General features: G+C 44.3%; 4 protein-coding genes across 6 annotated transcripts; 2 read left to right on the top strand and 2 right to left on the bottom strand.

Moving 5' to 3' along the window:
• Positions 1-1572: 1572 nt before the first annotated feature.
• LOC100838619 lies at positions 1573-3831 on the top strand. The gene is made up of 3 exons (XM_014902083.2): positions 1573-2022; positions 2211-2875; positions 2982-3831. The coding sequence occupies exons 1-3, from the start codon at positions 1764-1766 to the stop codon at positions 3672-3674; spliced, it is 1617 nt and encodes a 538-aa protein (XP_014757569.1). The 5' UTR covers positions 1573-1763; the 3' UTR covers positions 3675-3831.
• Positions 3832-4155: 324 nt separating this feature from the next.
• On the bottom strand, positions 4156-9735 carry LOC100827606 (general transcriptional corepressor CYC8). The gene is made up of 2 exons (XM_003576223.4): positions 9226-9735; positions 4156-5129 (listed from the first exon to the last, which is right to left on the bottom strand). The coding sequence occupies exons 1-2, from the start codon at positions 9678-9680 to the stop codon at positions 4517-4519; spliced, it is 1068 nt and encodes a 355-aa protein (XP_003576271.1). The 5' UTR covers positions 9681-9735; the 3' UTR covers positions 4156-4516.
• Positions 9736-13127: 3392 nt separating this feature from the next.
• LOC100839022 lies at positions 13128-16226 on the top strand. Of its 2 annotated transcripts, none has more exons than XM_010238964.3 (7): positions 13128-13542; positions 13630-13709; positions 13914-13974; positions 14116-14173; positions 14813-14870; positions 14957-15029; positions 15890-16226. In XM_010238964.3, exons 1-7 carry the CDS (start codon positions 13192-13194, stop codon positions 15920-15922), a joined length of 714 nt encoding a protein of 237 aa, XP_010237266.1. In that variant the 5' UTR covers positions 13128-13191; the 3' UTR covers positions 15923-16226. The 2 variants fall into 2 exon arrangements, with proteins under 2 accessions (XP_010237266.1, XP_003576242.1); XM_003576194.4 differs by having other exon boundaries at positions 13132-13542; positions 15868-16121.
• Positions 16227-16228: 2 nt separating this feature from the next.
• On the bottom strand, positions 16229-23225 carry LOC100843193 (5-methylthioadenosine/S-adenosylhomocysteine deaminase). Of its 2 annotated transcripts, XR_732116.3 has the most exons (11): positions 22874-23225; positions 22589-22761; positions 21350-21508; positions 19867-20016; positions 19185-19328; positions 18711-18867; positions 18069-18241; positions 17777-17832; positions 17285-17387; positions 16808-16978; positions 16229-16713 (listed from the first exon to the last, which is right to left on the bottom strand). XR_732116.3 is itself a non-coding variant. In XM_003576150.4 (10 exons), exons 1-10 carry the CDS (start codon positions 23073-23075, stop codon positions 16624-16626), a joined length of 1407 nt encoding a protein of 468 aa, XP_003576198.1. In that variant the 5' UTR covers positions 23076-23223; the 3' UTR covers positions 16229-16623. The 2 variants fall into 2 exon arrangements, 1 of the variants encoding a protein (XP_003576198.1); XM_003576150.4 differs by lacking the exon at positions 16808-16978 and having other exon boundaries at positions 22874-23223.
• Between the last annotated feature and the right edge of the window lie 1525 nt (positions 23226-24750).

The raw sequence follows: 24750 nt of genomic DNA, 5'->3' as shown, positions 1-24750 counted from the left end.
TCAAGTTTGTTCTAGGTGTCGGGCAGTTTGTGCTTACATGGAAAACTGATTTAGTTCCTCGGTGCTAAATCGCATTAGCTGATTGGATGTTTTAGATAAGGTATATGTGTGCTTTTTTGCATTTTGTGAAGTAAGACTTGGAACGATGATATCGGGCATTGAGGTGTTTGGTGCTCGCGCGAAATTGCTATACCAAGAATTTGACAACCTTTAATGTTTTGGTTTTTGTTTGGTTGCCACAATAATTTTGCCAACCATCCCACGTCTGTTTTCACAAATCCTACGGACTTTTGACCAACAATAGGTCAACAAATTCTAACAGTCTTTTTTGCTAGCCAATCGTTGACAAAAATTAGTATGGTTCGAATGGGAAGAACCAAAACATGTGCATATAATTAAAATTTGTGTAGTATTGGCTTTGAAGAACATCCAGGTCATATTATCAATTTCTACCAAATGTTAGTTAGATTGCAGTATAGAAAAATAAAATAAACAAACATCTATAATTCTAAATTGAGGTAAATGCACCATCGGTCTATTAAATTGGCGCGTATGTGCAGATTAGTCACCGTACTTGCAAAATGCTAAATTCGAGTGTTATAACTTGTCACGTATGAGCACGCGAGGTCAAAGATACAAATCTGTAGGTTTCGAAGCTGACGTGAACAACCACGTGGACATGCCGCCATGTAATGTTTGCAAATAGCCCCTCCTCTTCTAGCCTCAACATGGAACACATCCTCAAACACGAGGCTGTCCGTGGCCACGGCGGGCTCATCGGTGCTGCCGCCGTCGAGCCATCGAGCGAGCATCTCCAGGAAGGCGTACTGCAACGACTTCGTCTCAAAGTTGGTGGTGAAGGAGAGGAGGTAGAGGTTCCAGAGCAGGTGGCCGGCATTTCGACGATGGGGCCCAATGCCGGCAACGAACTCGCTGAGCTTGCATTACTTGCGTTGGGAGATGTAGGCCAACACGATGCTGCAGGAGGTCAGCATGGTAGGTAGGCGCCACCGAGGGTGGTGAAGACGGTGGTCACGCGCTGCAGAAGGTCCGCCACCTCGGGCCTAAGAGGCCTCATGCTAGGGATTTGGAAGAGGAAGAAAATGAAACCTCTTTTTTTTTCATTCATCGTGATTTTGCAATTAACCCCTCGCATATTAATTCAAGGTGTTTTTTTAAATAATTCCAATTGTTTAAATAAGTTGAATTGTTTTAGTCCACGTCAGCGTAGAAACATACGAATTCGTAATTTTGACCTCACGTGCTCATACGTGTCACGTTATAACACTTGAATTTAGCATTTTGCAAATACAGTGACTAATCTGCATATACGAACCAAGTTAATAGACTGACGGTGCATTTACCTCTTCTATATTAGTTTTATCCATCGATCGGATGCTTTGGACAAAAATTAATCCTGTGGCAAGGAGGAAGGAGTCCGATGGGATGCGAGGCTAGATCCGATCCCTACTGCTCCTCGCACTAAAATAACTGACACAACAGAAATACTACCCGTCTACTTCCATGGCGGCGGATCACTTATCCGAAGAAAACAAAAAGAAGAGCAAAATCAATAGCGTTGTAGACCTTTGGAGTGTGGACACAGCATCTTCCCCACCGAGCTCCAGTGACCTTTTGTCTGTCTCACACTGGCCTTCGAGCCCACCAACCACTGTCATCCTCAGCGGCGCCTCGGTTGTTCTTTACCTTACCCACAATCAGCTCTTCGTAGGTTCCCATTGATCCCTTTCCCCCACAAATTAATGGCTACGCAGGTCGGCAATCCCTCCGCGGCCATGTACTCCCTGCTCCTCCTCATCGTCATCCTCGTTCTCTCGGGCAGCTCGGCCTCTCAGGCCGTCAGAAGCCATGGCCGTGGCGGCTACGTGTCGGTGGTCGGCGACCCCGGCATGCGGCGGGACGGGCTCCGCGTGGCCTGGGAAGCGTGGAACTTCTGCAACGAGGTCGGCCGAGAGGCCCCCGGCATGGGCAGCCCCCGCGGCGCGGACTGCTTCGACATCGGTACAAGAATCTTTCTTTCTACCTCTGAATGCCCATTTCATTTCAGCAAGATAGGAAATTCAGCAAATTAAATTGGATTCGTTGTCGATCTGTCCCTACATTACATTCTTGTGAAACTAGCAAGATCAATTGGATTAGTTGTCGATCGGTCGTTGAACAATGAACAAGTTCGGTCAGTGATTTTGCAGACAGCAGCGTGGACGAGCAAGGCCGGGCGACGTACGAGGTGGCGCACCGGGTGACGGACGCCGACAACGACCTCCGTGCCGGCGACCCGTTCCCCGGCAGCAGCACGGCGGCGGCCACCGTGATCACCGACGTGGACCGGTACGCGGCGGCGAAGGAGCTCTACCTGGGAGACCGGTGCCAGGTGTCCGACAGCCCGGCGCCGCCGTGGCAGTTCTGGATGGTGATGCTCAAGAACGGCAACCTGGACACGACGGCCGCCGTCTGCCCCGACAACGGCCGCCCGGCGCGCCCCTTCGCTCCGACCTCCCGCTTCCCCTGCCCCGGCGGACCCGGCAACTGCATGAACCAGCCGCTCGTGTTCCACAACCGCACCGCGTTGTCCGACGGCCGGTGGCTCCGCGGCGGGCTGTTCGGCACCTACGAGCTGGACGCCGGTCACGCCGCCACGGAATTTGGGAGTAATCCCAATGTGTCGTACTACTCGGTGATGTGGGAGAAGCAGATCGACGAGCCAACGGGCAGCGGCTCCGGCTCCGGCTGGGTGTTCCACCACAAGCTGCGCACCTCGCCCAGCTACCCATGGCTCATGCTCTACCTCCGCTCCGACGCCACCAAGGGGTTCTCCGGCGGCTACCACTACGACACCCGAGGCATGACAAAGATAGTAAGATACTCCTTTCCTCATCTCTCTGTCACTCATTTCCCAAGAGACTGAACTGATTAACAGAACGCGGGGTGTTGTCTGTTTTATTAACTGTTTTTCCTGTCAGGTGCCGGAGTCACCGAACTTCAAGGTGAGGCTGACACTGGAGGTAAAAAAAGGCGGCGGCCCGAACAGCCAGTTCTACCTTCTAGACATGGGCAGCTGCTGGAAGAACGACGGCAGCCCCTGCGACGGCGACACCACCACGGACGTGACACGGTACAGCGAGATGATCATCAACCCGGACACTCCGTCCTGGTGCACGCCGGCCCGGACCGACCAGTGCCCGCCGTGGCACACGTTCCGGAACGGCACTAAGGTGCACCGCAACGACACCGCCGGCCGGTTCCCCTACGCGGCGTACCACGTGTACTGCTCGCCCGGGAATGCGCGGGGCCGCGCCGAGCGGCCGACGACGTACTGTGACGCTTACAGCAACCCGCAGCCGCAGGAGATCCTGCAGATCGTGCCGCACCCGGTCTGGGGCGAGTTCGGGTACCCGACGGCCAGAGGGCAAGGGTGGGTTGGGGATCCCAGGGCTTGGGAGCTGGACGTCGGGGCGCTGTCCCAGGCGCTGTATTTTTACCAGGAACCCGGGACGGAGCCGGCCAGGAGAAGGTGGACTTCGCTGGATGTTGGCACGGAGATTTACGTCAGTGAGCACGGTGAGGCGGAGTGGACGTTGAGTGGGTTCGACGTCATTGTTCCCGACGGTTGTGTTGTTGGGTCAAAAGGGGGAACCATCGCTAGCTGTTGGTAGCGTATCTCGCTCTCTTCGTAGGTCCTTTGTTTTTTGGATGGCACACGCTTGTGAAATGGAGGGAGTGATAACCTTTGCTGTACAAGAACACAAGCCAAAAAAAGGTTACTCTTAAACCCGTGTCGAGTTTCAATATATAACAACCCTTCATACAAAACCGAGCATTCGGTCATTTGTAATGGTACTACGAAATAGCCTCCTGCGGCTAAACCATCATACGTACAAAACTAAGCAGAGCATGCATCCTCGCCCAAGCAGTTCCAGAGCTTGCCCATCAACAGGGGGCTCTGGCTCTGGGAGCACAACTGTATAGAACTGATTGCTTAGCAGCACAAATTTCATTGAGATATCAAACAGTTGGCATCCGGGATACACTTGTTGCAAGCACTAAGTTTTTTCAGACGTCAACGCATCAAACAAGAGCCTTCCAAAATTTGATTCGACAGAACTACAGATCAGAAAGCATCCTTGCTACTAAAAGTTTCTGCAATCAGGAATACGAGTGCAAGTAACATTTAAACTTGAGATTGTCGAAGCCCATCCACAATTTAGCTTTACATCATACAGATGCAACATTCTATACATTGTCAGAAACATGAGCAGCTAACTTGTTTGCAACTACCTGTTTACAGCCACATACACACGATAAATTATACTCCCTCTGTTCCTAAATTCTTGTCATGGTTTGAGTTCAAGAGTTCAAACTTGAACTCAAACCACAACAAGAATTTAGGAACGGAGGGAGTATCTTTCAGACTGGAGATAAGTTGCAAGCCGATGCATCACCAGGCCTTATCTCCAAGTTTTGAATGTGCTCCTCAATCTACGCCACTTCACCTGTCTTATCTAGAGTTTAGATCAAATTCCCCCGATCGACGCCAGTCCTCTTGCATATCAGAGTTTCCATTCTCTGGTTCATTCTCGTCATTGAGGAAATCCTCGGACGGATCATCACCATCCCTTTGAGCATTTTCCCATCCTTCTTCACCCTGTTCTTGCACCATGTCATGGCTAGGGCCATCATCGCCTTGGGATGCTGCAGCATTGGACCTCAAAGGGCCCTGACCAATCATATCAGAGTGTGCTTGGGCCTCCACTCGAGCCTGCTCAGCCATTGCCATGCGCATCTTAGCTTCAGCAGCCTCACGACCTGCTTTCTCCCTAGATTCTATCTCTGCTCTTAGTTCCATCATAGCCTGCTTCTCCTCCTGTAACAAAGCTTGCTCTAGCATGAGTCGCTCCTCCGATCGAAACTCGCCAATGGCCCTTTTCTTGGTCATTATGTTGTATGCCAACACTTGCTTCTCAAAAGTTGTTGTAAACTCAGCAATCTTTACCAGAATGTTATGATCCCATTGCTGCAGGCGAGAAGGAATCTGGCCAGTTGCATCACTGTCAAGGATCCTGTCATCTTCTTCAGCCTCGTAGTCGGCAACAACATGGTAAGGCAACAACCTGGTTTTGACAGCAACAGGACAGAGTATGTTAAATTTGGATATGGAAGTCAAGTCATGAAGAGATCAACATGGTTTCTTGCTAACTGTGGATAATTAAAGAGCAGATTAACTCATATAATGCGTATATGAATGCTTCACACCCATTAATAAAACATTTACAAGTTCTACCATATGTCCTGACAAGACTTGCTGTGTCTGACACATATGTAGTCAAGTTACAAGCTACTCCGTATTTGCTTTGTTCCAACCAAATATGGTAGATATAGATAAGTTGAATAGCAAAAATTTATCATGTAACAAGCAAAAAATATTCATGTTGTCACGTAAAATTCACTTTAAAAGATTTTTTAACCTATCAAAATGTCCACCGATCATTGTTACTCCCTCTGTCCCATAATTCTTGTCGAAATATTACATGTATCTAGACGCTTTTTAGGAATAGATACATCCATATTTGGGCAAATTTGAGACAAGATTTTGGGACGGAGGGAGTATATAGTATTGAAAGCCCTATAAGATACATACATGGTAATATGCTTCCATTTCCATATAATGAATCGCTACTTTCTAAATATAATTTTCCATTTTATGTTAAAACTAGCATGGTGTGCTTTTTTTGTAATTAAGGGACTGTTTGGGATTTGCTTCACCTAAACTCCACTCCACCTAACAAATGTGTTTGGCACACAAACTAGCTCCAGATCCTCCTTTCCTTACTTTCTGTTCCCTTTTCTTTTCCTATCGATCTGATAGCAACTGTACAAGAAGAATAGATCGATCTGAAATATACAACACCTGATTGGAGGAATTGCTTGGGTGTCTGCATGTTTTTCTGTACTAGAATCGATTTGCTCCTTCAAGAAAATCAATTATCAATGATCACGAGCTGTTCGGCCAGCGCCGGAACTGTGCCTTCCCCATCTACCTCGGCTCACCAGGAAGGCCACCATTGACGCGTGGTGAGCAAGCCGGGTGGACATGTGTGGCGAGGTTACCGCCGGCTCGGGCACCACAGCCACTAGCGCCAACAGCTGGACTTGCTCCTCTGTGACGCGCAGCGCCGGCCATGATGATACAAGTGCTCCCTGCAGGTCAGCGAGCTGATGCGACTGGGTGCCCGAAAGCGGGCCGTGCACACAACAGTGGCGAGATGACGACGACGGAGGGCGCCGTGAATCTCAGTGGCGCGGCTCAGTCCGGAGAAGTGGCAGCAGCTTGAAAGAGATGGATGGGCCAGCTGAGGAGTGCGGGGTCATCGGATATGTGCCGGAGGAGGAGCGTGGGCTCGTCGGAGGAGTCGGACGGGCTCTGCTAGGGCCAGAGATGCGCCGCCATGGGAAGACCAACAGAGGGGCACAACTCATATAGGAAGAGGAGGAATCGGGGGCTGGGGGTTCGGGTGTGGCGGGTTGGGAACGGGGTTATTCAGTGGCATTGGTGGGTAAATTCTCCCTAACTTTAGGTGAAGTGGAGCAGGTGAAGCACCTATTTCTTTGACTCCAGTGAAATGAACTAGAGGGTTATGCTACTCCACTTTACCTAGCACATGGAGTTTGGGGTGTTTGGGACAACACCTGCTTCACTGGTGAAGAAGTGGAGATGTCCCAAACAGGCCCTAAATTTCCTCATGCAGCATCGGTCTCTATAGCTTGGCTGTTGGCTGTCCTGAAGCCATTGGCCAATGCTAGTCTGTAATAATATGAACAATATGCTGCTTGTATGCACTTTAGCATGTAAATACTTTTTTTAAAACGCCCACAACAGTTGCCTGCTTCATTATATAAAACGGAAACAAACAAAGTCTGCAAACACGAAGGTAAAGCGAACTACGCTGCAGCTACAAAGCACAGAAAGCAAGAACTGGGTGACTGACGACAGTTCACATCAGGCTACTTATTACAGACCAAATAAGAAAGTGAAGCAGTCAACTGGAACCCCAGGAGCCTTCACACAGCGGCAAACAAGCACCCCCAGGACAGTTATGAGCTAACAAGCTACGGAGCACACAGTCTGCCCAACCCTTCACCAACGCAGCCCATCAGTTGTCAACATCCTGACCACCGGACGCTTGCCCATCTGTCAGAGCCAGAGTAGATGCCACTCGCTTCGGCAGTCGATCGTAGGAGCATATAAATTCATGCATGGACATGTTATCATATAGGAGCATCATAGATCAAAACACACGGATTTGTGGCTCGGATTTGTGGCACGACTTGCTGCAGTCAAGCTCGCCACGAAATCATGACGTCTGCCACTTTGTTTGGTTACAAACAAACAAAAATGGTCTAATTCCATACGTAAATAGGCAAGTAGTGTTCAGGTCCAAATACAATAATTTTGTTGAAAAATTTACGCATTGATGAGCATATAGTGCTCTTCCAACAAAAAATAAAAAAGAGCATACAGTGCTCGCAAGCAGAATTTTTATCTGATACGTTTGTGTGCGGTATTTTGATTTATTGTTGTCATAAATCTCTACCGTTAATTTGGTCCCATGGTAACCAATGGTGTAGATAATTTAGCCTATGTGGACGAACATGGTGACGTTTTGTCCACTTGTTTTAATTATATAACAGATTCTAATTATAGTAATTAGGTTATCTACAACAATTCCGAAGTTATAGGCCACCATATTTATTGAATCTAGGCCCACAGGTCAAAACATGCAGACGGTCCAAGACAATTTCAGTATACCTTAAAACTCCTCTTGGTTTGTGCCGAAATCGAGCACATAAAATGAAGCCAAACATTGTTGCAAGTGCGTTTAAAAAAAATGGGAGGCCAAATTCTTCGCTCAAAGAACTAAAGGGAAAGAAAATGGAACCATACCAATGTTTTGCCACCAAACCAAAATGTAGCCAAATCTAGTCAAAGCTGCCAAAATGCGGTAAGGCAAACCTTTGTTCTCGTAGCATGAAACCAAACAGTCCAGAGGTCACCAACTAAACGCTATGGGGCAACCCAACTTTGTTATCAAATTGGTGAGCAAAAGTGCCCTACTAGATACTAATATATCTGTCATCAAACTGGTTGTAAATTGTTCAATAGGCCAACTCTCAGTCTCTCCTACGACTAGTGTTGCTGGTGCTGTGGTGCACTCAAAGCCTTAAAAACAGAATCCAAGAGAAAACATAATCATATAAGTAGGTGAATATTTCAAAAAGAGAAGTTTGAATGACCAGAAACAGCTGTTGTACAAATATCGAGCATGGCGGTGGATCCTGGTGCTAAATGTGTTGGAGTTTCCTAGGCTGAAGTCAGACTGTCGGACATGAGGAGGGAGTTCTCAGAAAGCAGCATTACCAGGCCCTTCATGAACTTATCGTTCTTGCCAGCATCAGCACGCTTGCGGAGCTTGTACCAAAACTTACGAGGTTAATCACCAAATCAGTAGAATTTCAATAAAAAACTACAGAACTTCCATTACTAGCTAACATATTCAAACTAAAAGTAGTCACCAGCTCAGAGACCCAATCCACATCAAGTGTAAGTTTGAAACTAATTAGAGAGTCAAGTCATCTTGGGTAGCTAACTCCACCGAAATTTTTTGCATCCAGTGGAGCAAACCGCACGCATCAATCCTAAACAAATCCACCACCGATTCCAATTCTACATCACATTAAGGGTTAAGATATCTTGTTTGGGTATATATTTACAGAAATCCACTAGAAGGTGGAACCCAATGCTCTTCATTTCCGTCAAAACGTTTTTCCTTTTCAGTTATTATGAATTTTCGTTTCCTTACGGCTATGTTCCGTGCACTCCCTAGTTACAAAAAAATCGTAGGTGAAGAGATGTCCTGATTTCACCTATCTTTCATGGTTGGCAACCCATAAAACCCACACAGCACAACATGGGAAATGCCCTTATCCTGGATAATAAAAACCCTTTCTCAACAATATATAACGACACTCAACCCTAGATACTGAAAGATCCGGCCAAAAATCCTACAAATCCATCCGTAAGCACCCACTTCCACCACCTCCCTTAGGCCGCAAACCTTGCGTACAGGGCAAAACAATCTGGACCGATATCACAGCAAATCGAGGAAACAAAAAATGACAATTTGCTGTGCCTCGGGCGGAAAGACGCACCTGCTGACGGCGTCCTCGAGGGACTGGAAAGGCGTCTTGATGTCCGGGTTGCAGACCCGCATGGCGTCCTGAAGCGCCATCTCCACCTCGGGGCTCCGGCCCCTAGCCTGTGCCGCCAGCTGTTGCTGCGGAGGCGCCTGCGGCTGTGACTGCGGTTGCGGTTGCGATGGGCCCTGCGAATGCGGCTGGGGCTGGGGTTGCGATGGCGGTGGCTGCTGGAAGCGGTGCGGCCCAAGGGGGCGGAGGTGAGCGTCGATGTTGGAGGGGAAGCGGGACATGGCCTGCTGAGACAGCTGCTGCGCCGGCGGGTGGGACTGGGCCTGAGCCTGCGCCTGCGCCTGTGCCTGCTGCATGAGGAAGAGCTGGCGCTGGAGCTGCTGGTGCTGAGCCGCCGCAGCGGCGGCGGCGGCCGCGGAGGTGGAAGATGTCTGGTTGGGGTTCGCGGCGTCCTCCATGACGGCCGGGGAAGAGGAGTAGGACGGGGAGAGTCGAGGAGTGAGATCTGGGGGAAGCGGTGAGCGTTCTTGTAGTCGCTAGGGCGCCGAGCGCCTGAGATTGACACGTGGCAGGGGGCGAGCGTGTCAACTGTCAAAGGATATCGGACCTGGTCAACCGCCGTTGGTAAATTGGCAAATTTCGAGAAACACTAATACCATTACACTAAATCAGTGACAATTAATTTTGATCGGAGATACTAATATATTAAATTAGAATTGGTGGTGACGATACGAGCGTCGTCTCCGTACGTCACTTTACCAAAATTATTGATATGCCAGTGAGCACGACCAAAATCAGCCCGAACAAAAATCCTAACCGACATCGACCCTGCAAACCTCCTATCGGTGCCCATGGCACCCTTTCCCTACTTGCCTCCTCCATCCACCGCCTCATCTCCCTAGCTCCCTCTTCCTTCGCCCGGCCACCTCATCATCGTCTCCACCGCTTTCTCATCTCCCACGTCGGCCACCAGACCAAGCCCTCGCCGCATCGCCCCTCGCCGGCCTGTTCTGGCGCCACCTCCGCCCGCCAACCGGCGCCTCTCCTTCGGCGCACCGCACTCATGTCGCTCGTCGTCCGATGTCGTCCCTTCTTTGTTTCCCTCAACGAGCTCGTTTAGTCCCATTCTTTCCTCTAGATCGGAAAAAAACAGTCCCCAACCTACGCATACACGATGCGCCTCCTCCACCCCTCCTGAATTAGATCGCATTCATCACCAAACCAACCTCCCCTCCACAATCCCAAAACGCATCCATCACCAAACCAACCTCCTCTCCTCGATCCCAAAGCGGTAAGGGGCTAGCTAGAGGGGACTTGCTAGGCATTAATGGCAACGGTTTTCAAAGGAAGATCAAGAGGATGGAAGACGAAGAATTTATGGGCAGGATCGGTCGTCAATCAGTGGGAATTAGTTTTCCAGTTTTAGTTTGGAGAGAAACGACCGATTTGGTGGGATTCAAACCCGCAACGCCATGGCTGCACCTGCGTCTGCGTGCCCTTCTCTATTCTTGATCGTATGCCAGTAAAAAGACGAAGAGAAGCCTCGTGCTGGGGTGCAGAGCGCTCAGCCAGGAGATGGGCTAGAGGGAGAGAGCCAGAGAGATGGGGTGAGCAGTTACCAAAGCATAGCCTCATGGCAGATAACACACATGGTAATCGTTCATGAAACGTCAAACTTTAAATTGGTATCTTAATACATTTCTCGTTGTTCCGTACCTACGCATGAGTCTTTTGCTAGTAGGAGTATAATACCCCAATTTCGTTAAGAAAACCTTATATATCAGCACTCCTTTTGTTTCTACCCCCTCCGACCCATATTAGTTGTTTCAAATTTGCCTAAAGATGAATATATCTATGTTTAAAAAGCGCTCAGATACATGTAATATTTCGACAAGCAATATGGATCGGAGGAGTAAGTAGTATTGGCACATTTTGTTCTAGGTCAAACTTTGAGAAATTTTAATACTCCCTCGGACTCATATTAAGTGCCAAAATATTATATATATCTAGACATGTTTTAGTATGTAGATATGCCCGTATTTAGACAAATTTGATGTTGTAAATCTTGGTATCTTGTACTATAATAAAGTATTTAGGCAAATTTAATATTATATATATATAGACATGTTTTAGTATGTGCCCGTATTTAGACAAATTTAATATTATATATATCTAGACATATTTTAGTATGTAGATATGCCCGTATTTAGTATGTATACAATAAAACTGATTTGATGTTGTAAATCTTGGTATCTTGTACTATAATAAAGTTGATCAAACTTAGAGGTTTGATTTAGAACAAAGTAAATATAGTATTCCCTCTGACTTCTAAAATTTTGTGCACGCATTTCGAGTTTAACTTTGATTATCGACTAGACCGATGATATGTGGCGTGTAATATTTTGTATACTATTGAAATCATTTTTTAATACAAATCTAATGATTTTTTTTGTTTGTTTGATGTAAACCATATATCAGTGGTCTAATTATTGGTTTGAGCAAACACAGTACAGAGCGAAGCACAATGCCGGTTAAATCCTAAAATAAATCCAGGAAAATACGAACACCCATGTGAAGTCTGGGACTTGGATCTGGGTGCGCTGGTTACATCACAAGGAACCAACCACCTGAGTTAGGTTCGGTTCGCATCATGCATTTTTTTTAGATTTAGGTTTGACCATTGATGGGCTAACAACAAGCATTTTGTGTGGCAGAAAAAGTAATCTACTTTCTTCCAATTTTGTAAGAGCATCACCGCCTAATAGGTGTCTAGAGAAACACGCGACTGGAAAGGCTTGGATTTGATATCGATACTTGCGATGATGAGACCAACGTGATAAGCCAGTTATGCGCACAAAAAAAATGTGATAAGCCAGTGAAGGTAGGTCATCATTGCCTTGATGATCCCGGCAAGGCGGCAACAACGAGTTAGTCGAATGTGCAGCAGGTGTTGACGTTAATGTTGGAGACAGTGGTGAACTAATTGTCAAGGATTTCTTTGACTAAGATGAAGAAGAAAAAATGACATAATCTAAAAGACGGCCCGGAAGTTCCGAACATCGTTCAAGGATGTTGCAAATCAATATTCAGTGACCTACTTGCTAAACGTGATTAATTTGTTCATGACTCCGGCGATGCTGCAGGCGGACGCATGGCGGCAATTATTCTCATTATGTTCAACCCTAATTTTCTTGAGCCACATGGAAGCATCTTTTTAGTGACAAGCAGGCTGATTGAGTCAAGTCATCTTGTTGCTTCAATCATGTGTACTATCGTCGGACAATTCACATGAGTATACTGTTGCTATGAAAGCAATATAAGTTGATTTTGGTGCAATTTCACATGAAGGGTCACCTTAATTTGCATGCAATGCAACAAGATCTGGATGCTACGGAAAACTATTTCTCAACGAATCAAAGAACACAAGATATACAGCCATTCAATACTTCATAAACATAAAATAAACTGCTTACTCTCATCATGCAAAACCTCATCTTACAAAGTCTACTTCGATCACATCATGCAAAACCCAGAAACTACTCTTGGATAGAAATGGACTGGCTTCATTCCCAATTTCTACTGGAAACTAATAGGAAGCTCATCTTTCATCTCTGGCATCCCCTTCTTCATGTGTGGGATCAGATGGATGGTGTCGGCACCCTTGTAGCCTTGTAGGGTCGAATCTCCCTCGCGCAAGATTGGTGCATCAATAACATCAATTACTTTGATCAACCAGATAATTGTAGTTTAGGTATCGTATACTTATTTTTTTTAATTCAATAGTACTCGTATTTTGTGACAGCCATTTGTCGGAACAATTTATTTTTTTTGACAAAGTCGGAACAGTTTTCATTCTCAAACGAGCCCGCGTATGCGCGTACATAGACTAGTCCACTAAAAATCAGATGCGTTCTTTCTCGGCACGGATAGACCGCCACGGGCTCTCCCGTGTCCGCTCGGCGTGGCGCCATGGCCCCGGCACTCCTCCCCCTCTCCCCTTGGCCTCCTTATCCGAAACCACCACCGCTGCACCACAACCCCAGCCCCGCCCGCCCGCGCGGCCGGTGCGGCGCCTCGCGCCGCGACTTCGCCATCCACACTGCCGTCGCAGCCGCCTCCGCCGCGGCCGCAATGAGCCCTTCCACCGGCGCCGCAGAGGAGGCGCCCCCTTCGGTGGCACCGCCGCCGACGCCTCCCCCTCCCAAGAGCGCGAGCCCGGTGCTGGGCGGCATCGCGAACACGAGGTCGTGGTCGCAGTACTACGGCAGCGGCTTCTCCATCCGCGTGCCGCCGTCCTTCGACGACGTATTGGAGCCTGAGGTGACCGGTCTTGTTTCCTCTTGCTTTCCGCTGTTCGGAGATTTCGGAGGCGAGCTCAAGACTTTGTTTTGACTTGGGATTTTTCAGGATTTCAGCGCCGCGATGACCTACTACGGCGACAAGGCGAAGATCAGGGCGTATGCTGCTCGGTTCGCATCTCCAGATAGGTAGGTAAGGTCCCTTTCGACTGGACGATCTTCAAACGTAGCATTTAGAGAATAGAGATGTGAACGATGTTTTATATTATCGAGTGTTAATCCTACAGACAAAGGAAGGAACTGCAGGACAGCAGAGAGGAATTAAATTTTGTTTGTGCTTTGTGCATTTGAATATGCTAAACGCAGAGAGCCCTCTTCCTCTGTTTAATGTAGGTCAGAACTTGTAAGCGTGGTAATCAAGCCATCCAATCAGCTCAAGATCACATTCCTAGAGGTCTGTAGAGGAAGTTGTCATTGTTATAATCTACCTTTTGTTGTTTACTACAATTTAAGTTGGTTTTGTTTGTACGTAACGTAAGTTTTTACAAAAAACAGAAAATAAATCTCATGTTCTTACACAGATACTGGTTTACAGGCCAAAGATATAAGTGAGTTGGGCACTCTAAAGGAGGCATCAAAGTTATTTGTACCTGGTAAATTCTATCATCTTGGCTTCAAAGCTGCATCAATTTTGTAAAGAACTTGTGCTTTTGAAATGAAAATTATCCTGAAATATTCACAGCTTTCAAATATCAGACAACTTATTAAATAAGAACTTAGTACATAACTTAGCTTATTGTGGGGATGTCACTCTAGATGTGGTGATTCATGGTCTGATCAACACATTGTTTTGCAATTAAAATTTATTTATTATCATTATAGTATTAGTGCGATGTAAAGTTCTATTTTAGTGTGCAACAAGCATTTCAATCATAATAGCATCGTGTGATGTAAAGTTCTGTTTTAGTGTGCATCAGAACTGGGAGCTAAATGCTTTATGAGTTCTGCAATGTGGTTACATTATTCTATTTTATATTCTGTTTGGTATTACATGTCCCTAATTTTCTAATGCAGTAGTTTCCGCGAAATATTTTTGTTCTTTGCTGATATTTGAATTGAAAACCTTTGGTTAACAATTTAGTCTGTACATTTACAATGTTTTGTAAAAAAAGATATGAAGTGAATCTGTGAGCATAAAGTTTTAACATGAAATATTTGTTGGGAAAAGTCTTCTTTAGACTGTCCTAACTCCTAAGTCCTAACTTGTTAAATCTTTTTGTTTCATTTCGTAGGTGGTGCAAAAATACACTCAGCTCGAACAATTAAAGTTAAGGATCAGGAGGATATTAGGTTATTTCTATTAACTTTCAAGAGAATATTACAAAAGACAACTGTTCCTCTAGTTTAATTTTTTTCATGAGAAAATGTTCTTGCAGGACATATTACTTCTATGAATTTGGTTTTGACAAACAACATGTTGCTCTAATGGCTACTGTGGATAGTGGGAAGGTATCTGCTTGTCACTTCCTATTTACTCTTTTGTTGTAAAAAAGACAAATGATAAAGTTTTTTTTGCATTACGTCATGTGGTTTTGTTCTAAGATATCTATTTTTGTTTCTTGTATTTGTTTTGCTGCTTTCCTTAGGACAGCCCTTTAGATTCTGAAACTATAATTTATCCTATTAATGTCCCCAAGTGTTAATTCCTGAATGTCACATGCACCAATAAATAAACATAAAAAGAATCCATGAACTGTTTGTTGACTGTAGATAAGTTATTTTTGTTATACTTGGTCAGTTGGCATCCAATTTTTTTGAATGTATGGGGTTGTAATGGTGATAATGAGATGGTCTATCCCATGCGTCTGAGGAAAATATTGTGATGTATTGTCAGTTTACTTGGTCAGAATTCTTTACTTGTGGAGTATGGAAAAAAGGTCGTACTCGATATTGCTTTCAATGACAACCTTCCCTTCGCTACTCTGTTTACCTGACTGATAGTAAAGTTGTTGTTGCAAACTTGCAATACCAGTATAAGTACTAATGCTTGCCAAGCACAAGACGTGCACAAATATCGACATGTTTTGCCGAAAGATTGTTGTAGCTAGATCTTGTCGGAATAATTTCTTCTGGCGAAACTTACAGAACTAACATCATCACCTTTGTTTTCTTGATTCCTCAAAACAAAAAATTATTCCTAAAATTAGTTTCCTTGTTTTTCTGGGAACTAATGGATTTTCTTGTTACTGGATTTCTAACTCATATTTCTTTTTTTTTGTTTTTTAACCAAGATTTCTGCCTCATGTTTGTGCTGCACTATTTAACTTGTATGGTCATGTGGTGACAGACATATATTGCTGCTGCCACAGCTCCAGAGACGAGGTGGGAGATGGATGGCGTGAAATTGCGTTCGGCTGCTGTATCTATGTCTCTTTCATGATTTTGCAAGATAGAACACCAATCATTATACCAGAACTGCGGTGTTGCAGCATTGTTGGGTAGAAGTATCCTCCTTCAATCTAAAACTGACTCCCATTTCAGCACTCACGCTAACCAAAACGGCAGGTAAATGAGATTTGAGGGAGGAAAAGTCTGTAACTCGATAGCTTGCTCATAGAAATTTCCATCACGGAAATTGCCTAAGTAGATCAAGTTTCACGCAACACTCTTATATATACGAGGGTAATGAGGGTTGTGGATTTAAAACATTCTAAACCGTTGCTTCAATTCTTCTCCAAATAATTACTGCCTCCGATCCTAAATTGTTGTCAAAGTATTACATGTATCTAGACACCTTTAAGAATAGATACGTCCATATTTGGGATTTGAGACAAAAATTTAGGATCGGAGGTAGTTACCAGCTTAAAGCATAAACGTGGTGGCTGTTCCAATCGACCTACCTTGATGGTAACTTTTATTTCGGAACTCGGATAACCTGTAACTCTTGCTTCCAAGGAGGTCTTGTAAGCATGGCAACACCATACAAACAGCGGCAACACTGACAGACAAACGGAACAGAAATTGTCCTGCGTACATCTGCCAGTCTAATCCTCAGCAGCAGGAGAGGTTATGCTTGAAGAAATAGCAAGGCAGATATCACAATTCACAAGTGGTTCATCCGCTTGGGGAGGTTGATGCCAGCTCGCACTAGAAGGTCGGTTGCTCTTTCTACTGCCGAAGATATTATCTCATCCTAGACCACAGAAAGATTAAAATTAGAAGCAGCGGAAACACCATCAATGATGTGTCATCATTCTTCGGCCAAGAAAACAGTAAAGCATGGATACCATTTCCATTCAATTTGTAGTTATTCCAGTGCATGTATGTTGAAACATTGATTTTTATAAATTATTTCTTGTCCAACCCGTTGGTGTTATGCCGAGGAATTGACACAAAATCTGGTGTCAGCGTAAAATTGTGTCACTGAGGGTTTTTTCAGATGAGAAGGGACCGTCTGTCTGTCGAACAAAACAATGCATCAATGGTACGTTAAGTGGAACATGTCTGTCGAACATAGAATAGGCTGAGTACAACGCCAAGTATAAGAAAACAGAAGAAACATTCTATCGAAACGAGTAGCATCTATAGACAAAATGTGGAACAAAACTGCAGCTTAGGTACGCTGTCAAAAAAAAAACTGCAGCTGAGGTACAATAACCCTCCTAGCCGTTTTGGAAAGTGCAAGGTTTTGAGTGAGGAATAATCTAGGTAGTTTTCTGTTAATCTCTATATGCCTTAGGAACAAATAATACGAACCAAATTACCTCACTGAAATTCATAATCTTCTGATCCTTCATAATCCATTTACCATTGCACATGACAGATTCAATATTTTCTGTCCGCATGCAATAAACAATGTTGGCAATGCTGCATAACGAGGAAAAATGTCATGATTTCAAATTTCAGTTTTGTATTCTAGAAAAGAAAATCAGTTTTTATTGCCAAATTTTCGTTTAAAAATAGAAGCATGTACAGGTTTTGCTTATGTGCCATAATGCGGAGTTGCATTTCAACAGTTTTACAACAATGCATTATAGGTAGGCTACAGAACTAAAATTATATCAAGCAACAATTCTATGTATATTATGGCAATCCTCAATATAAAAGGTCAGAATAAACTGTAATTAATGAATATGAGCAAAAGCTATCACAATATCCTAAATGCCGATTGCGTACAAAGGATGCTTGGTTACTGATAAAAATAAAGTTGGCTAACAATGGAATAGTTAAATCTTAGGATGATAAGTGGTGCATACGTGTCATGTAACGGGAGCATGGACCATTTAAATGGATTCACCACAACCAAGTCTGCCTGCAAAAACAAGAAAAAATAAGTGTCATGATCTAGCCTTTATTTTACTAGGAAATCATAATCTGGACAGAAGATTCTTATGTAAGTTATGCATGAAAATATTTTGTATTAGGATATTAACAATGATTAAAATTTTAAGATGATTGGAATTTGGAGTCTAATATACTTCCAAAGTGAAAACGCACACCCGAGTTATCAAAAGCTACAGATGACAAAAAGAGAGCTAGGGGCGACACCTTTTTCCCAACCTCCAGCGATCCTATTTCATCATCCCACAGAACAGCTTTCGCACCATTAATGGTAGCCATCTTCAGAACAGTCTCAGAAGGAAGAGCGGTCGGGTTTGTTGTACCACCGATGTACACCTCACGCCCTTTGTTAATAAGGGAGGCTAGGTACATCTCATCAACTGTATAGCACAGGGTAAATTATCAAGTGGGGCACATTATTTTAGAAATGCTATTTGAAAAATGATACTCCCTCCGATCCATAGTAAGTGTCTCAGACTTGGTACAACTTTGTACTAACTTTGTACTAAATCTGAGACACTCATTATGGATCGTAGGGAGTAATCAAAACCATGCATATTTAGTGGATACATGAATACTGAACATAGTAGCAAAAAATATATAACAGACAAAATTCAAAGAATAGAGGATATGCCATAGCCCATAGGATGCCATACAGAGTGCATTATATATTTGAGTATTTCAATACATTTCCAGAAAGAACAAAAGAGGGGGGAAACAATTAGATGCAGAAGACAGAATTTTCAACTGGCTGTTAATGAGTATCAAAAAACATAGGCAGACCAAATAAAGAGGGAAGCTAAACGCAAATTCATATAAAAGTTTGCGCTGAGAAATTATTAAACAGACCAATGCTCATTCTATTATTGCTCGGTGCTCCATCTGTTCCAAGAGAGACACAAACACCAGAATCCAGCATTTCTCGAATAGGAGCAAACCCCAACAACCGCATGGCAGATGCTGGGCAATGCGAAACCTTGACACCAGCCTTTGAAAAATGGTTTATCTGCATGCGAGAAGCTCAAATGAGAAGTTTGGCAAGGCCCTACTACCTACTAGAAGCTCTACTTGGTATTCCAGTATCACAACCTAGACAGAAGGTAAACACTGCACGATATCACAAACTAGCTTTCAAGTTTGCTGATTCCGTATAGTCATGAACTCATGATGACTTCTGGCACAATTGACTGAACATGAGACAAACTTTCTTAAGAGCTATGCAGTTTAACCTAGTCTAGATTTTTTTTTAAAAAAAATCCCATTCTCAGACTAGAAGCAAGGTAATGTGGAAGGTAGCATTTGATTGTGGAAAAGATTACTCACCTCAGGCTCATTCAACCAAACAGAGTGGGCAGCCAGTAAATTACTCCTCAGAAAATCTATTTTCTCTAAATATGTAACTGTCCCATGATCAATTCCCTTGGTCCGCATTACAAGTTGATTTTCATGTGGTATTTCAGCAATATGCTGCAAAACAAATGAAAAGTGAAGGTTTAACAAATGTATTGCAGTTTGTAAACAACAAAGTTGTACTGGAATCAGGAATAGTGAAATACTATCAAAGAACCTTTCCTTTTGAATTTGGCACCTCTCTGGGAGCCCATATCATAGATGTACCCAACTTAAAAACTACTCCCGGCAATCCTATGAGTATGAATAAATGTACAAATCAAGGTTTTGTTTCATAAAGTACGAATCAAATGATTCAGCACTATCAGAAAACAGGAGAAAAATGAATTCATCTTATTGTTCCATGTTTTCATATTCCAATGTCGAAACAAGGAGAGAAGCAAATGTTGCCGCAAATTTGTGCACAACATAAGCTCTTAGCATTGACCCCCCCCCCCCCCCCCCCTCTTTACTTTGATATCATCCCTGGTTTTTATTGACATCGATCAGATTGTGATTGTCATGACGATTAATAAGGAGCTATGGTGAGAAGATAAACTTCATGGCACCAACAAGTTTCTTTCAAAAAAAAAAAGTTACTTTCCATAAGTAGTACCATATGGATTCCAGTATTCAGTTCCTGTGCAACATCTCTTGTTTCAAGCAGTAAACGATCTGTCGCATTCATGATCTGTCTCAACCCAAACCATATCCTGATACGCCCATCAGCAGTGTTATGATGCTTTGCATACAGATCCTTCTGTGACTGCATAAAAGAAATGCAAGTCATTCATGTCATGTAGCAGCCAAATATGCAGAGAAAAAACATATGTTTATTTAAATGTAGATGGATCTTAACTTGTGCAAACATAAACCACTCAACTAGGAATTAAACACACTTGTTGTAGCACAGGATAAACAAACAATGAAAAACTGAGCAACAGATGATATAAAAGGTAATAATTTGTTAATAACCTTTTCCAGTTTCTTCTCTACTTTGATGTGCACGTCGAAATTTTACCAAAACTTGTAGTCTACTTGAGTCATGCACTATCTGTTTTTTTCCTAATTTAGCAGTCCATGACATTTCCTTGTATATTTTTCAAGGGCATCGATTTTCCATTAGGTACCAACACGTGCCAGAAGTAAACGTAGTATCTAATGTACCACATGTTCTCAAAAGAAGATAATTGTGATAAGCAGATATTGCCACAATGGAATCTGTCCCATAAGCTTTTGCTATTGAAAATACTATGTGTGTCGTGTACACTAATACATAATAGGGGTAAACATCCAGCAGAAGGAGGTCGGACAGCGAGCGCTTGAGATAGAACCATCCTAGGTGGAAGAGGGTCCAGGTTAGGGGACAAGTTGAATTAGGATAGCAGGTCAAGGGAAAGAACACAGTAGGACTTTACGGACAAGATTTTGCTTAATCATTTCTGCTTACATAGGGTTGTCCCTAGCAAAATAATGATAATTAATAGAAGTGATAAGCTTAACAACTAGATAACACATAAGATACTGGACACGAACAAGAATGATCAGCTGCTGTGTTACCCTTCGTATGGGCCACCTGACATGGTGAGGCAGGGCCTCCTGAAGTGCTGGCTGCTGCTGCTGCCGCGACTCAACTGATATAGCTGCATTGAGCATTTTATGTTGCACATGACACATGCAATGTTGGGCATGTGCATTCCTAATATGATGAGTAGAAAAAATGACTCCCATATATGATATAGCCATCTCACAATGTATATTTGGAACTAACAAGGCTGGTGTTCGACGAAATGCGGAAAAATATTTTGGAGGCATCAGAATTCAGGAGGGCCTGTCAGACTCAGAGTGTCTTTGTTTCATATCTTCAGGCGAAAACCATTTACGATTTCCACCGAGATAATCAGGTCTTATAATGCTCATCATATAGATGATGTCAATAACTACAGGTATCCACATCATTGCAAATTAGGGAACAATAAACTGAACCTAAGGTGCCATGTGTTCAGTTTAATTAATCAATACTACAAAGGCTTGAAAGGGGTTAACAGAGCAGGTGACAGTGTTCAAGAAAGTGGTCTCTAGTAGGGCAGGGAAAAAACCTGAATGCAGTCATCAGTGGAACAGGAACTCCAATTGGGAGGCAACCCGTCGCCACAATCCATTGTTGACTTTGTCAAGCATGCACGCAAACCCAGCAGTTCCACTGCCCGTGCCATTTCCGAGACATACTGCCCACCTGCTTCTGCAAAGCATGTTACCTACAGTTGAATGACAAGGAAAACAAAATGTCATGGTATTGGCACAATCACACTAGTGATATACAAAATCTGTATCAAAGACATCTCTCACAGTGTCAGCCTGTCAGACGGTCCAACAATATGAAGAATAAGGAAGGCGTGAGAGTCATCCAGCACCAAATGGATCACATGACATCTAGCTCCAAGACACCCAGAGCGTTCCCAAGGAGAGTAGGGAGCCCTCAACAAGCCTACAACTACAAGGCCACCCTTGGCATCAGACAGCTAAGAGGAAGCTACTTACTGACATAAGTGGTAACGGTACCAATGCTATCAAAAGATTTGGGGATTGTTCAAAGCAAACACCACAGACCCTATACAGTTTGCTGGTGGAATGGAACCACCCTTGGTTCTTCACATGGAAGCAAGCTTGATCTAAAATAGCACAACCAAAAATTTGTATTAAGAAACCAAGTACTCCCTCTGATTCATAAAAAGTGTTGCCCATTTTGTACTAAGTTAGTACAATTTTGTACTAAGTGGACGACACTTTTTATGTATTTGAGGGAGTACAATGCAACACTGGAAACAACAAACTTCTGAAACAGCATATTTTATCTTTAGTCCTATAAAGGTCTCAGTCAGTAGCGACGGTCCATCACATTCAGATTATGGCACTGTTTAATTTGACAGAAACTGTTGAAATGAGAATTCATAAAATTTGATTTGAGACAATAAATGATAGCACAACATTCTTTAAACAAGTACTCCATACTACTCCGTATATTAGTAGCGCTAGGTTGTTTTAAACAAGGGAAACAACAAAGTTTTCCAAATCACTGAAAATCCATGAAAACATACTCTACCTCACCATCAAGCATTAGAGCTGTAAAACCAAACAGACGACTCCAATGTATCAACTGCTGAATTCTCCAACTGACGCTTTATGCAACATATCCAAAACCATGCAACCGCAATCAGGCCGTGAAATTGCAGATTCAGGGTTTCAGCAAACACGTTTGACAGTCAATCACCTCACCATTGACCGCAAACTTGTATGAACAGAGAAACTGACTGATGCTAGTGGACGATTAAGCTCACCCCAGACCGGATGAGCTCGATGCAGCAGAGGAGGGTGGAGGCGTAGGAGTCCTCCTCGGTCATGTGGGACTCGTAGGGCCAGATCCTCCCGTGCAGCCAAGTCATCAGGTCGACGTCGTCGGCGATCCCCCGCGCCAGCTGCTGCGACGTGTGCACGTGCGTGTTGACGAACCCTACCAATTGAAGCAAGCAATCAAGCAACAAAAATAAGAATCAACCCAAAATTAGTGAAAACTTTGGGAGGGGGAGGGCATAATCAAGCTGGGGGGACGCGCGGGTAACGACCGGGGATGAGGATACGGCCGGCGAGGTCGAGAGTCTGCGCGGCGCGGGGGAAGGCCGCGAGGACGTCCGCCGAAGGGCCCACGGCGGCGATGCGGTCGCCCATGACTGCGACGGCGCCGTCCCGGAGGACCGCGTCGGCGCTGTCCATGGTGACGACAAACGCGTTGTGGAGGACGACGTCGGCCGACGACGCTGCCGCCATGTTCTCGCCTCCTCTCCCCGGAGCAGCGTGTGGCCTGATGACGGAGGGAAGCACAGCAGAGAGAGAGAACTTGAGAAGGGGGAGACTGTTCCGATCTTCGAGTGGAAGGTTTGCTGAGAGAGACAGAGATAGAGCAAAAAATGCAATGCATCTCCGCAGTTGGCACCCACTTTCACTCTGCACGTAGGAGAAAGTGTTCTCCTTTTTTTCAAATCTTTGGAGAACTTTACATGGGAAACAAAGGTAAAAAAGATCAAAAGAACAAGAAAGCCGACTCTCTGTTTCATGATGTACACATTGGAAACCTCAAATAGGCTGGAGAAGGTTTGGGATGATGTCCTCCGGAATTCTTGTTAATGTGCACATATTGCAATCTCACCCACGGTCATTAAGTTGTTGCACTATGAGCCTCGAGTCAATGTTAATGTTGTTGGTCTAGAGGTCATGAACCATGGCTTTATTAGAGAGTAAATTTTTGAGCTTTGAAATCGTGAAGATGGAGGGATGATATCTTTGGGCTTGTGGCGATCTAGCTATAAGGAGTGACAAAAGAGCCATGCGTCCGTCTCCAATTGATTTTGTAATCGCTGCATGCAAAAGGTTCATATCTTCCTCACCACATATATATATATATATATATATATATATATATATATATATATATATCCAGTGAACGCAAAGGGCTCTCGAAAATTTGTCCATATCGAGAATACCAAGACCTCCTTTATTGGTAGGTTTACACACCAATTGCAAGCTCCGTTCCGCCTTGCATTTTTCTTCGGACACTCTGTATGTGCTCGACAACGAAAAGCTCTCAAAGCCTGTCGGTGGATTTCATGAACTCACTAGGTAGAATTAGGGCGGTGAGATAATAGATACCTTGTGGCATACACCCCCCCCCCCCCCCCCAGTTTTAAAAATTCAAAATGTGGTTATGATTTTACATAAGTCATGTGTTGATGAGCTAGTTCTTGTCAAAGCCTTCTTCCAAAAATAATGAAAATGCCATTGGGAGACTCGTATGAGCGGTCAGGAAGCCGTGCATAATGCCATAAGAGTGAATTCCTTTTTTACACTCTACTTTCACTTTGTGACAGAAAATATGGTTTGGCTTGAATTTACAGTTTTGAGTGCTTCCAGACGGAATAGATTCAGTAAACTCGTTCCATAAAAGCTTTTCGGACCGAGTTTGCAGCATCTGTTCTGCCCGGGTCAAATTGGTACCCGAAAGCATGAGTAGGGTAGACTGAACTCGCGTTTTTTCAGATCCATCTTTTCGGTAGAGATGCTCTTAATGTTGCATCAGGTGTTTTCCATACGCTTGCCGGGTTCAATGATTATTAAATCTCACGAATCACAGGTATATACATTTCAGAGAGACAGAGCATCGAAATCCAAGGTGTACAGTTCCACCTCACACAAAACCTGCAGCCGCGTGTCTTATGTATGGAGATTTTCTGGTCCTGGTAACGCGGAGGCTGTAGCGATAACGCGATCTAGCCGTACCGTCTTGAGCGTCCGATGTCGCGTTGAGATGTGTGCAAGAAATGGTCACAATTGATTCTGAGAAAACATAACTGAATTAAAATGTCACTTCATAGCTGTCGACATGTGGACAAGACAGCACGAGTAGACTAGGTGGCCCACGTAAAGTCCTGCCCTGACCGAGACTGAC

This window comes from Brachypodium distachyon, chromosome 4 (assembly GCF_000005505.3).
Source record: "Brachypodium distachyon strain Bd21 chromosome 4, Brachypodium_distachyon_v3.0, whole genome shotgun sequence".
NCBI lineage: Eukaryota > Viridiplantae > Streptophyta > Magnoliopsida > Poales > Poaceae > Brachypodium > Brachypodium distachyon.
Note: the sequence above shows the minus strand (reverse complement) of the source record. Positions and strands in the feature narration are given on the sequence as shown.